At 40.8% G+C, this 12238-nt stretch overlaps 1 protein-coding gene across 6 annotated transcripts in view; it reads right to left on the bottom strand.

Annotated features, from left to right (window-relative positions):
- Nucleotides 1-12238, bottom strand: part of DIP2C (disco interacting protein 2 homolog C) — a 479785-nt gene that overhangs the window by 11445 nt on the left and 456102 nt on the right. For all 6 annotated transcript variants that reach the window (XM_030550132.1, XM_030550131.1, XM_030550129.1 and 3 more), the window contains 4 exons: nt 7863-7920; nt 5965-6039; nt 4171-4345; nt 191-314 (listed from right to left, as the gene is read on the bottom strand). In XM_030550132.1, coding sequence (XP_030405992.1) covers nt 191-314; nt 4171-4345; nt 5965-6039; nt 7863-7920 — 432 coding nt within the window. The remainder of the gene's footprint in view (nt 1-190; nt 315-4170; nt 4346-5964; nt 6040-7862; nt 7921-12238) is intronic.

The following is a 12238-nucleotide window of genomic DNA, read 5'->3' on the forward strand; positions in this document are numbered from 1 at the left end:
AACTAAACCTCACCATTACCACCAAACATCATGTAACATGTTTTTTAGAAAATAAAAAAGAGTAAAGAAAATTGTCCTTCCTGATAAAAGCGGCTTATGTCAAGTTTTAGCTTAGAGAGTGTATAATTTACGGAACACTTGGAACACTGGTATATTTGATACAAGATTCACAATGTTTCACAACACTCACCATTCTGTGATGCTCTTGTGTGCTCTAATTACTGATGTCTCAATATCAATTGGATGGTATCTCATCCCTCGTAACTCCATGGCTTCATCTAGTGCACCCACAACATAAAGTGCATCATGTCGCTCTAGTTACAGAGAGGGAAAAGCAATGACTTATCTCTCTACTATATTAAATACATTATAAAAATATCCACATTAGTAAAATAACAAACATTCTATTTATAAAGTATCCTTGAATTTCAGAAGATCCAAAGCACTTTACAAGTTATATACATTCACGATTACTGAAATGCAATGTGGGATGGAGGGCAGCAGCTAATCAGGTTGCTGAGCACAATATGGGAGAAAAAGAAATTTTTAGCTGACACCAGATCAAATCTCTATTCTTATGAATGTAGAGCAGACAGAGTGACTTGTATGGCATTCCGTTTATCTGCCTTTGAAGGATAATGAGTGAAAATGACCCTTATGGAATTTGAATCTGTCTATCTTGCAGCTTGGATATTTCAAATCTGGTAGCTTAAACCACTATGGTGTCTGCCTATGATGTCAAAATAATACGTTATATTCTTGATATCAAATCACTGATTAAGACAAAACTATCTTGCAATTTGTTTGTAGCATGAATTTTTATCAATCAGAGATGAGACCAATAAACCCAAACCAAACCAAACCAAAAAAACAACAACTCCTAGACTGAGATGAGAGTTCTTCTGGGATCTTATGTGAGTTTATGATAAGCCTATGTCATCCATAAGAGAAAATATATTGGTTGTGGCAATGGAGTTTAAGTCTCAATGAAGACATCTCCCAGACTCTATGTAGAAAAGGAACTTGTCCTTCTGAAAACAGAGTTTAGAAAGGAAGGATAGAGGAGGTGTGCCACTACTACGTCATGGGAGGATTTATTCCACTGGAAATGAAAGACTAGAAAACACTCTGTTGCTATTCTCTGAGAGTAAGAATTCTTGCTGCTTCTTGGACCCCTTATAGCTTCAGGATATTTTTCTGGATAAAATAATTAATGAAGTGAGAAAATCCTAAAAAATGTTTTATAAGATTAAATGCCTTGAGGAAGATTTAAATATGAGGAACTGGACAGTAATCTTAATGCACAGCAATTATAAGCAGGGCTTCAGACGTTATCAAATTCATCCAACTAGGTTCTATTCAAATTAGGGCTGTCAATTAATCGCAGTTAACTCATGCGATTAACTCAAAAAAATTAATTGCAATTAAAAATTTGAATGAGATTAACTGCACTGTTAAACAACAGAATACCAACTGAAATTTATTAAAGATTTGGGATCTTTTTCTACATTTTCAAATATATTGATTTCAATTACAACACAGAATACAAAGTGTACAGTGCTCACTTTATATTAATACACCTCTACCCCGATATAATGTGACCTGATATAACATGAATTCGGATATAATGCAGTAAAGCAATGCTCTGGGGTGTGGGACTGCGCACTCCGATGGATCAAAGCAAGTTCATTATAACGTGGTTTCACCGATAACGTGGTAAGATTTTTTGGCTCCTGAGACCAGCATTATATCGAGGTAGAGGTGTATTTTTATTACAAATATTTGCACCGTAAAAATGATAAACAAAATAAATAATATTTTTCAATTCATCTCATACAAGTACTGTAGTGCAATCTCTACTGTGAAAGTATAACTTACAAATGTAGATTTTTTTTTTGTTACATAACTACTGTGACAAAGTTCCTCCTCTACCTTGGTGGGTCCTGTGCTTATTTGGCAGATTTGCTCACCTCAGTAAGTTGACCAGGGTCAACTTCTCCTGTGTCTGATCAGGAGTTTGGAGGTTTGGGGGGAACCCGGGCCTGCCTTCTACTCCAGATTCCAGCCCACGGCCCTGTGGATTGCAGCTGTCTATAGTGCCTCCTGTAACAGCTGCATGACAGCTACAACTCCCTGGGCTACTTCCCCATGGCCTCCTCCAAACACCTTCTTTAACCTCACCACAGGACCTTCCTCCTCGTGTCTGATAACGCTTGTACTCCTTAGTCCTCCAGCAGCAAACCCTCTCACTCAGCTCCTTGTGCCTCTTGCTCCCAGCTCCTCATATGCACTTCCTCTCCTCTAGCTCCCCCCTCCTTGACTGGAGTGAGCTCCTTTTTAAACCCAGGTGCCCTGATTGGCCTGCCTTGATTGGCTGCAGGTGTTCTAATCAGCCTGGCTGCCTTAATTGGTTCTAGCAGGTTCCTGATTACTCTAGTGCAGCCCCTGCTCTGGTCACTCAGGGAACAGAAAACTACTCATCCAGTGACCAGTATATTTGCCCTCTTCCAGACTCCTGTACCCTAGTGGCCTGGGTCTGTCACACTACACTCAAAAACAAAACAATGTAAAACTTTAGATCCTACAAGTCCACTCAGTCCTACTTCTTGTTAAGCCAATTGTGACGAGAAACAAGTCTGTTTACATTTATGGGAGATAATGCTGCCTGCTTTTTATTTACAATGTCATCTGAAAGTGAGAACAGGCGTTCGCATGGTACTTTTGTAGCTGGTTTTGCAAGGTATTTACGTGCCAGATATGCTAAATATCCATGTGCCTGTTAGGATATAGATATTCAGGCCTGTCTGCAAAGGCCTATAATTTAAGAATTTAGGTGTATTCTTATCACTGAGCTAGTTATAGAGGCATAAAAGAAAGAATCAAAAAATCACTGTCTGTCTGTGTAACAGCCATCTCTTACTGTGACAGTCTGAGGCCTGGTTCTTCAGCTAAGTAGCAGAGGCCAGCCATAAACTGGGAAATATATGGTCACATCCTCACATTTCAAACTAGTCACATTGAAATAAGGTGCTATTGGGCTGTTAGGAATACAATCGTGTCCTGATACTGCTATCAGCTCCAGAGAAAGGGAAGAGCCTAGAAGATGTAAAAGGAAACTTAGTTTGATAGCATCCTGTCTGGCCAGAACTCACTTATCAATACCTAGGATGTGAAATCTTCATTTTTGTATTGTTCTATCACGGTAGTCTCCACTTCCCTATTGTTTGTCTGTATAATCTCTGTCTGGTTCTGTGATTGTTTCTGTCTGCTATATAATTAATTTTGTTGGGTGTAAATCAATTAAGGTGGTGGAATATAATTGGTTAAATAACCATGTTACAATATGTTAGGATTGGTTAGTTAAATTTCAGTAAAATGATTGGTTAAGGTATAGCTAAGCAAAACTCAAGTTTTACTACATCGTCTGCAGTGAATCAGGAAGTAGGGAGGGGAAATGGGAACAGGGACAGAGGATGGGGGTGGGGGAATTGGGATCATGTTTACTAACGGGGGGAATGAGAACAGGGGATGGGAACAGGAAAGATAGGGTATGTCACTAGTGAATAATATGGCCCTGTGCTTCCCTGACAGAAAACAAATTATCCCTGTAACTTCATTTACAAGCTAGAGCTTATAGTACATTTATACAGTCTTAAGGACAGGGTGAGTTCAAAAATAGGACAATTTTTATTAATAACTTCACAGAAATAGGATTACTAACTGAGGGTGGCTTCGCAAAAAGCCCAAGCCCAGTTCTGCCGCAGTGTTCCATAAGCAAGGATCTGCTCATGCAGAGCCAATTGCAGCAGTGGTGCAAAATATGTAAGAATATTAATATTTTTTTCCAGACGAAAAGTATTAGAGACATTTTGTATATAGAATCAGAAGGTCTCTTCCTCAGGGAGCTTACAGTGTGTATCGAAAACATACAAAAGCACACATGTAACAAAAGGAATACAACTGGGCAGCCATTTTTGGCAGGCATCTTGTTCCACTGTTTTATCTTCTTATTGACATCTATTTTGAAAATACTTCTTTGGAGGGTTCTAGAGCATTTAATGGTGAATGTTGATGCTTACAACAGACCAGGCTACAAGTGAGTGAACAACTTTATAGCACTTTCAAAGCTATATATAAACACACATTTATAAATGGAACTAGTGGTCTTACCTCCATTTGCATCAGTAAGTTCTGTTCTTCTCAAGAACCCCAAATAACCAGTCCGAGCCCAAATAGTCTGTGTGTCTCCAAAGCTGAGTCTTGAATTAAAGTGATCTGATTGCAGAGATTCATCTCCATATATGGTAAAATACCCACTGGCATTATGAGCACTGTGAACCCATATCTAAGTTAAAAGCAATTAGACTGGCATTAATTAAAGTATCTGTCTGGGGTGAAGAATTCTTGAAAATGCTTGCATCTATTTTTAATCATAACTAGGTGTTTCTGATTCAACACTCACCTTATTTCTATACTTATTTGAGGGCCAAATCCTGCTTGCCTTACACGTGAGTAGCTTTGCTATAGTCAATGAGTGAGGTTCTGTGTCTCTTAAAGGTACAGAACAGGCCTCACACCTCAGGGAAGTGGTGCCTAGCCTTTGCATCCTCCTGGTCTTGGGCTGCTCTGAGGGCTCAAGACGCTCCTGGTATAACTTAGACAAGCTCCCAGAACTGTCTAATTTCTATCAGTCTCATAGGACTATACTATGGGCTGCAGTGCTACCCAGGATTTCCACAGTGCTGTGTTCTGTGATGCTGCCCCAACATGCCCCTTCCACTCATGCCCGCTACATTAGCACTTTGAGGGTGGTCCTTTGATGACAGCTTTATAGACAGGTCTGTCACAGTGTCTGTGCTGGGGAAATTCTTCCCCAGTTTCATCTAAGACTGTTTACACTGCCCTGGTCTTTTCATTTGGTATAAAGCCTAGGGGCCAGAAACTCACCCAATAAGACTACTTTGGTGAGTGTGCCCCTTAGCTATCAAACAATAATAGTGCTTAGTACTTACAAAGCACTTTTAGTCTTCAAAATATTAAAGACAGCTTCACAACAACTCTAGAGAGACAGGTAAGGCAGTACTAAGCTATACAAATTACCTTTTTTGGAATAATGAAAAGGGCACGGATGGTATTCTTTCGGCCAAAATATTTTACTCCAGCCTTAGCACAAAACACTGGGATTTCATGATCTCATTTTTTTCAGAAGGATTATATATTCTCAAAAGTTGTACTGTAATTTTAATCATGACCATGCAAATTATTTCATTTATTGAAATCTTTATTTGCTCATTGAAAATAAAACGTTAAGTTCAATTTATTATTCTGTGAAACACAAAATAAGCAGGAAATGTGTACAGCTTTCCTAAATGACATTAAACAGAACATTTTAGGTTATAGTGATCATAAAAAGAATATAGGAACTCCATATAGCTGAAGTTAGACTAATCAAAGAAATATCCTTTACTGCGTGTCAGAAGTAATAGAACAAGCAGAAAATGTAGATGGAAAAAAAACAGTTATTTTAAAAAAGGTCTCTGTGCTTTTCTTAAAGAGATGCTGATATTTTTGAAGTTCAACAAGAAAAAGGTTTTTAACAGCAACAGCAACTCTTTTACTGTTAACTTCACACATTATAAAGCTGCATGGTCTACAGATATTCATGAGCTTGGCATATCTCTATACACCTCTACCCCGATATAACGCTGTCCTTGGGAGCCAAAAAATCTTACCACGTTATAGGTGAAACCACATTATATCGAATGCTTTGATCCTCCAGAGTATGCAGCCCCGCCTCTCTGGAGCACTGCTTTACCGCGTTATATCCGAATTTGTGTTATGTCGCGTCGCGTTATATCGGGGTAGAGGTGTATTTATTTAAGGAAGCCATTAATACAGTGTAAAGTGGCTTTTGCTCCTGTAATTTAATTCATTACAGACCAAGGGGCAATTTTTGTGACTCACCTCACCAAGATGAGAATCCCCTAAGGGTCCCTTTGTTTCAGGATTAGCAATAATGATGCGAACTCCAGGGAGGATCTATTAAAAGACAAAGTGAGTCATATTCTGTAAGAAACCAGATGATGTACATGTCTGTTTATGTAACTATACAAATGATACTTGTCCCCAGAAGCCCTTTACCTGACTCATTAAAAAAATCTTTAAAATACTTGACATATTACTTAAGGAATGGTATTAGCTAGTTGTGATAGATATACCTAATTCTGTGCTGTTACAGATTGTCAGGGCCACCCGGGGGGGGGGGGGCAAGTGGGGCAATTTGCCCCAGGCCCCGGACCCCACAGCGGCCCTGCGAGCTGCTCTGGGTTTTGGAGGCACTTAGATGGTGGGCACTTCCTTCACTCTGGGTCTTCGGTGGCGGGTCCTTCAGTGCAGCGGAAGACTCGGAGCGAGCGAAGGACCCGCTGCTGAAGTGCTGCTGAAGCCTTGGAGCGCCGCCCAGTGAGTACAAGCGCCGCTGCAAGTGGCGGGAAAAAAAAGCCATGATTGGCGGCAGCTCTACTGCCATTGCTTCATCCTTTGGCTGCAATTTGGCGGCAGGTCCTTCCCCCTGAGAGGGACCCACCGCTGAATTGCCTCCGAAGACCCGGCCCTGCCCCAGACCCCCTGAATCCTCTGGGCGGCCCTGCAGATTGCTGCCAGTAAACTTTCTGATAAGAAAATCCCTGTCTTTCCTGTTTATTAGTCAAGGGATTCAGATGTGGAAGAAACCTGCATAAGAGAGAAAGCCAATCCAGACTGACTGAATTTAGGAAATGCTGCAAACCCTCCTCTTCATAAAAGCCTGTTGTAAGAATGAATAAAGAATAAAATAACACAGACTCCCATCCTACTAAAAATAAATAAATAATTTTAAAAAATACTGAATCGGCTCTAAAACATTCAAAACCAAAAACTCTACCCCAAATAGAGTTTTTACTCAGAAATGGGGCAAGAACCAGTGACTGCAGAAAATCCACAAAGGACTTTGCTACGGCTTCCTATGGAAGGTGCTCAGACGCTATAAGAACAGATGGCAGGATAAAACCCTGATAGACAGATAATGTTTTCTGCCAAAGATAATGTTCACATGGGGAAAAATAATGAATATATTATGGTGCCAAGAGCCTCCGTTTCAGTTCTTTAAACTAGACTGTCTGGATGCTCAGGGCAGCAATAAGGGATCCTTTCACACTTACAGAGACTGGATCAAATTTAGTCTAGCTTGGTATCAATAAGTAAATATGTAGCTCTTAGATAGAGCTTTTCATCAATAGATCTCCAAGTGCTCTACACAATCAACCCCATTTTACAGAGGAGGAAACCGAGGCATGGGGAGGTAAAATGACTTGGCCATGATCAACCACTTGGCCAATGGCAGAGTCAGGTATAGAACCCAGGTTTCTCAAATCCCTGCCCGGTGATCTAACCACTAGCCCACACTGCCTCCCATACATCCCAAAGATGTTTCCACTGCCAGATGTCTGGGGGCCTATGAATAATGTGGGAATGTCTTGATGGTCTCAGTCCAATTTCCAGGGGACATGTGTCATCATTAAAACCTCCACTGCCAAGAAAGGTGCCAGTAGTTGTCTCAAAAGCAAGTCAGAGGACTGCATAGGCAGATAGTGAACTATCATCTCAGGAGTAGGAAGCAATTCCCTCAGAACAGAGGGGGATAAGTTGTTGAAGTAATGTTAAGAGATCTGTCAATGCTACTGTGCTGTAAGTCTCTGTGGATAACGACAGGACTGCAGTCTGTCCAGTGTTAGAGCTTTCCTCAGCACTGAATTCATCTTAGAAAAATTAAAGTGGAAATTAAAGAAATCTTTAATAGTACAGAAGCCATGTTCAGTACTTACTTTTCCTGATTCCATTAGGGGCAAACTATGAGGTGATCCTCTCTCTACTAAACGAACTCTGTAAAATAAACATAACAAGGGGGATTTTATTTCAATCGGGTATTTTTTAACAAGGTATCTAGGACAGCTTCATGGTTGCAATACTGAACATAAATTCAGGAAGGATGACATCGGTGCGATGGTAAATAATATCCAGTACAGGAAACCCTGTAGAACATAACTCGGGGAATAATGAAAAAAGGCATTAATGAACATTTGTTCAAATATAGAACTCCGCAATGGTATTTGCAGCCTTTTATTTATTTCCAGTACACTTTTTGTTCAGAGAATATTCAAAGGAAATGAAAAATCTGTTCACAACAAAGAGAATCAATCTTCAGTTTCCCACAATCTATTTATAGGTGTTTCAATCATCCAGTCAAGGCACAGCAACTTGTGGCTTAGGTGACCAATCATGCTCCAAGAACAGCTAATAGTGAAAGACATGGTCATAGTGAGTAGCTCACAACTAAACAACAGACTGATATGCGTCTATATTTGCAACCTTTGTTTGTCTATTTCAGTGGAGAGTGTGTTTGGCAAACATTTTAAACAACCAACGAATTTGTGAAATAGAAAGTTTATTTGCTGCCTGGGACTGACCTCTTTCCTAGTTGAGACATTTGGGTTCCCACTCTCCTTGGAAATGTTACCTTCCTTTCCAAGTGATTCACTTATACACTACAGAACCTAGTATGGCACCCTGGAATTCTCCCTTTAGAGGTGTATTAGCCTCTGGGAAAATTACTGGACTCAAAGTCTGTTTTAAGGAGTCCTAAGAAGACTGACCTGCAATACACAACTTGCTGAAGGAGTCTTGGTGATGCATGTGCAATGCTGTGAGTAAGTGAAGGCCCTAAACAAACTATTCAAACTCTAAACTCCTATCCAGGATATAGCAAGGTACTATGGGCTAGGAACAATTATGGCAGATCTCCCCTTTTGTGATTCATCACTTGGTCAACTTACAGGTGGAGTACCACTTGCACTTCAGCTTGTTCCATTTAGCCTGCTCTGCCATGAGAGGAAGGAGGAACAATTACAGAGCTCAGTGAATGGTCTCATTTAGAGAGCAAAGCCTTGGAAATTTCAGCCCCTACAGAAAGAGGCAAGTGTGGGAAGCATTTCTCTCACTGCTGACCCCCAAACCAGCCATAACAGCTAGGATTGCAATGGACAGGCAGGAATGCTGAAACACAGGTTTTGTTTCTGGTATTGGGGGCAAAGAATCTGGTTTGAAGGTGAAATGGGCATGGCCAGACATTGAGCCTTGTAGACAATTCTGAACTGTTTCTAGTAATTGCAGGAATTGAGGCGCTGCCCAGTTGCCTTGAACTGGGGGAAGAGGATAAGGTTCAGAAACTCAAGTCTGCCTGTGGAAAAAATGCCACCAAAAAAGAGGCTCGCTACAAAAATAGCTTGCTCAGCTCTAACCAGGCAGAAAGTACGTGAGACAGCTGTAGCTAAAATAAAATTGTGCAGAACACTTGAATTCCAGTCATTTGTTTTAAGCAGTGCTTAATCATGTTGGTAACTAACCATGCACTCGCGTTTTCAATGCTTCTAAGTTTTAAATTTTCAAATAGACAAGTTCACAATATTTAAGGAAATGAAGAAGACAAATTTGGACTGACACATACAGTAATTCCTAAGTGATGTGTAGTATAGCAGTGGTTCTCAACCAGGAGTCCAGGGCCCCCTGAGGGGCTGCAAACAGGTTTGAGGGGGGTCTGCTAAGCATGGCCAATGTTAGACTTGCTGAGGCCCAGGGCAGAAAGCCGAAGTGCTGCCATCTGGGGCTGAAGCTGAAGCTTGAGCAATTTAGCTTTGTGGGGCGCCCTGTGGTGCGGGGACCTGTGCAATTGCCTTGCTTGCTACTCTCTAACGCTGTCCCTGGCTTTTATATGCAGAAGAACAGTTGTTGTGGCACTGGTGTGCTGGGTAGTTTTTATAGTATGTTGGGGGGACCTCGGAAAGAAAAGGATTGAGAACCCTGGTACTATAGAACTGAGTCTATTCTATGAAAGTTGATGTATATGAGACACAGAAAGCGAGGGAAATAAAAATGGTAAATTTCCAGACAGATCTTTTTGCTCAGTAGTAAGGATTAATTTGACTGGTGAACTGAGTATTGTATAAGCAACAGCTTTTTTCCAAGATGCTCTATAACAGGGTTCGACAACCTTTCAGAAGTGGTGTGCCGAGTCTTCATTTATTCACTCTAATTTAAGGTTTCGCGTGCCAGTAATACCTTTTAACGTTTTTAGAAGGTCTCTTTCGAGAAGTCTATAATATATAACTAAACTATTGTATGTAAAGTAAATAAGGATTTTCAAATGTTTAAGAAGCTTCATTTAAAATTAAATTAAAATGCAGAGCCCTCGGGACCAGTGGACAAGACCTGGGCACTGTGAGTGCCACTGAAAATCAGCTTGCGTGCCGCCTTCGGCACCAGTGCCATAAGTTGCCTACCCCTGGGATAGATAATAAGACAGAAAATATCATATTGCCTTTATATAAATCCATGGTACACCCATATCTTGAATACTGCATGCAGATGTGGTCACCTCATTTTACAAAAGATATACTGGAATTGGAAAAGGTACAGAAGAGGGCAACAAAAATTATTAGGGATATGAAACAGCTTCCATATGAGGAGAGATTAATAAGACCGGGACTTTTCAGCTTGGAAAATGGATGACTAAGGGAGGGATATAATAGAAGTCTATAAAATCATGATTGGCGTGGAGAAAGTAAATAAGGAAGTGTTATTTGCTCCTTCTCATAACAAAAGAACTAGGGGCCACCAAATGAAATTAACAGGCAGCAGGTTTAAAACAAACAAAAGGAAGTATTTTTTCACACAATGCACAGTCCACCTATGGAACTCTTTGCCAGAGGATGTTGTGAAGGCCAAGACTATAAAAGGGTTCTAAAAAGAACTAGATAAATTCATGGAAGATAGGTCCATCAACGGCAATTTGCCAGGATGGTTAGGGATGGTGTTCCTAGCCTCTGTCAGAAGCTGGGAATGGTCAACAGGGAATGGATCACTTGATGATTACCTGTTCTGTTCCTTCCCTCTGGGCCACCTGGCATTGGCCACTGTCAGAAGACAGGATACTGGACTAGATGGACCTTTGGTCTGACTCAGTATGGACATTATTATGTTCTTATTTAAAACCCAGGAGGCACTTGTTCTGCATACTCAGCACGGTTGAGGCATCACCCGGAGAACTGTATCCAGTTCTGTGTTCCTCACTTCAAGAAAGATGTGAACAAATTGGAAAAGAGTCCAGAGGAGAATAACAAAACTGATAGAAAACATGACCTTTGAGGACAGATTGAATGAATTGGGCATGTTTAGTCTAGAGAATGTTAAGGGGGGGACCAGATGACAATCTTCAAATTGTAAAAGGCTGTTATAAAGAAGAGACAGACCAACGGTAAAACAAGAAGTAATTGGCAGCAAGAGAAACTTAGGTTGGATATTAGGAAAAAAACTAATTACAAGGATAATTAAACACTGGAGCAAGCTATCTACAAAAATCTCTGTCTTTGGAATTTTTAAAGAACAGGTTGCACAAACACCAGTCATGAATGGTCTATGTATATTTAATCCTACCTCAGCACGAGGGTTGGATGTATGGACTAGATGACCTCTTGAGGTCCCTTCCAGTCCTATAGATCTATGATTACAAGTTAGAAAGACTTCTAAAATCTTAAATCCAGAAAGTATATTATGCCTGATATAAGACAAAATAAGCCTTTCACTGTGCCAAAGTGTTCACCGCTATCACGGATTAAGTTGGAAAAAAATCCATGGTAACACTGGTTTAAACTATGCCCCCACAATAAGCTCCACCCCCAAAAGTACTGGTGTGCAGATGTTCTCACTGTGATCACACATGCCCTTTGGGCTCTTCGGGCTTGAGCTCCTCCTCAGTGGGGTCTGAATACACCCATGGTCTCTGCTGGACTCTGTGATGGGCTCACCTCACTGCCCTGTGAGGCTCATATGCCCCACCAGGTTGTTAGAGCCTGACCCATTGTGGGGGCCTCACAGGCCCGCCTGGGCTCTCTAGGTTCCTTAGGTTTGGCTTCTTGGTTGGGGTGGAGAAAGTAGCAGTGCTCTCCAAAGCTCATTCACTGGCAGTGCCAAAACAAGCTGTCATTCTCAGTAGGTTGTGCAGATCATAACTATAGCCTCTACTCTCCTTTTAAGAGCCGTGATCTAGTTAATACTTTGTTATTGTTGTGTAACTTAATTAGTCCTCTTGGAGATGAATGGCACAGTTCATACCACTTAGAGCTATGTTTTCAGATTCTGCAACACA

Source organism: Gopherus evgoodei, chromosome 2, assembly GCF_007399415.2.
Source record: "Gopherus evgoodei ecotype Sinaloan lineage chromosome 2, rGopEvg1_v1.p, whole genome shotgun sequence".
Lineage (NCBI taxonomy): Eukaryota > Metazoa > Chordata > Testudines > Testudinidae > Gopherus > Gopherus evgoodei.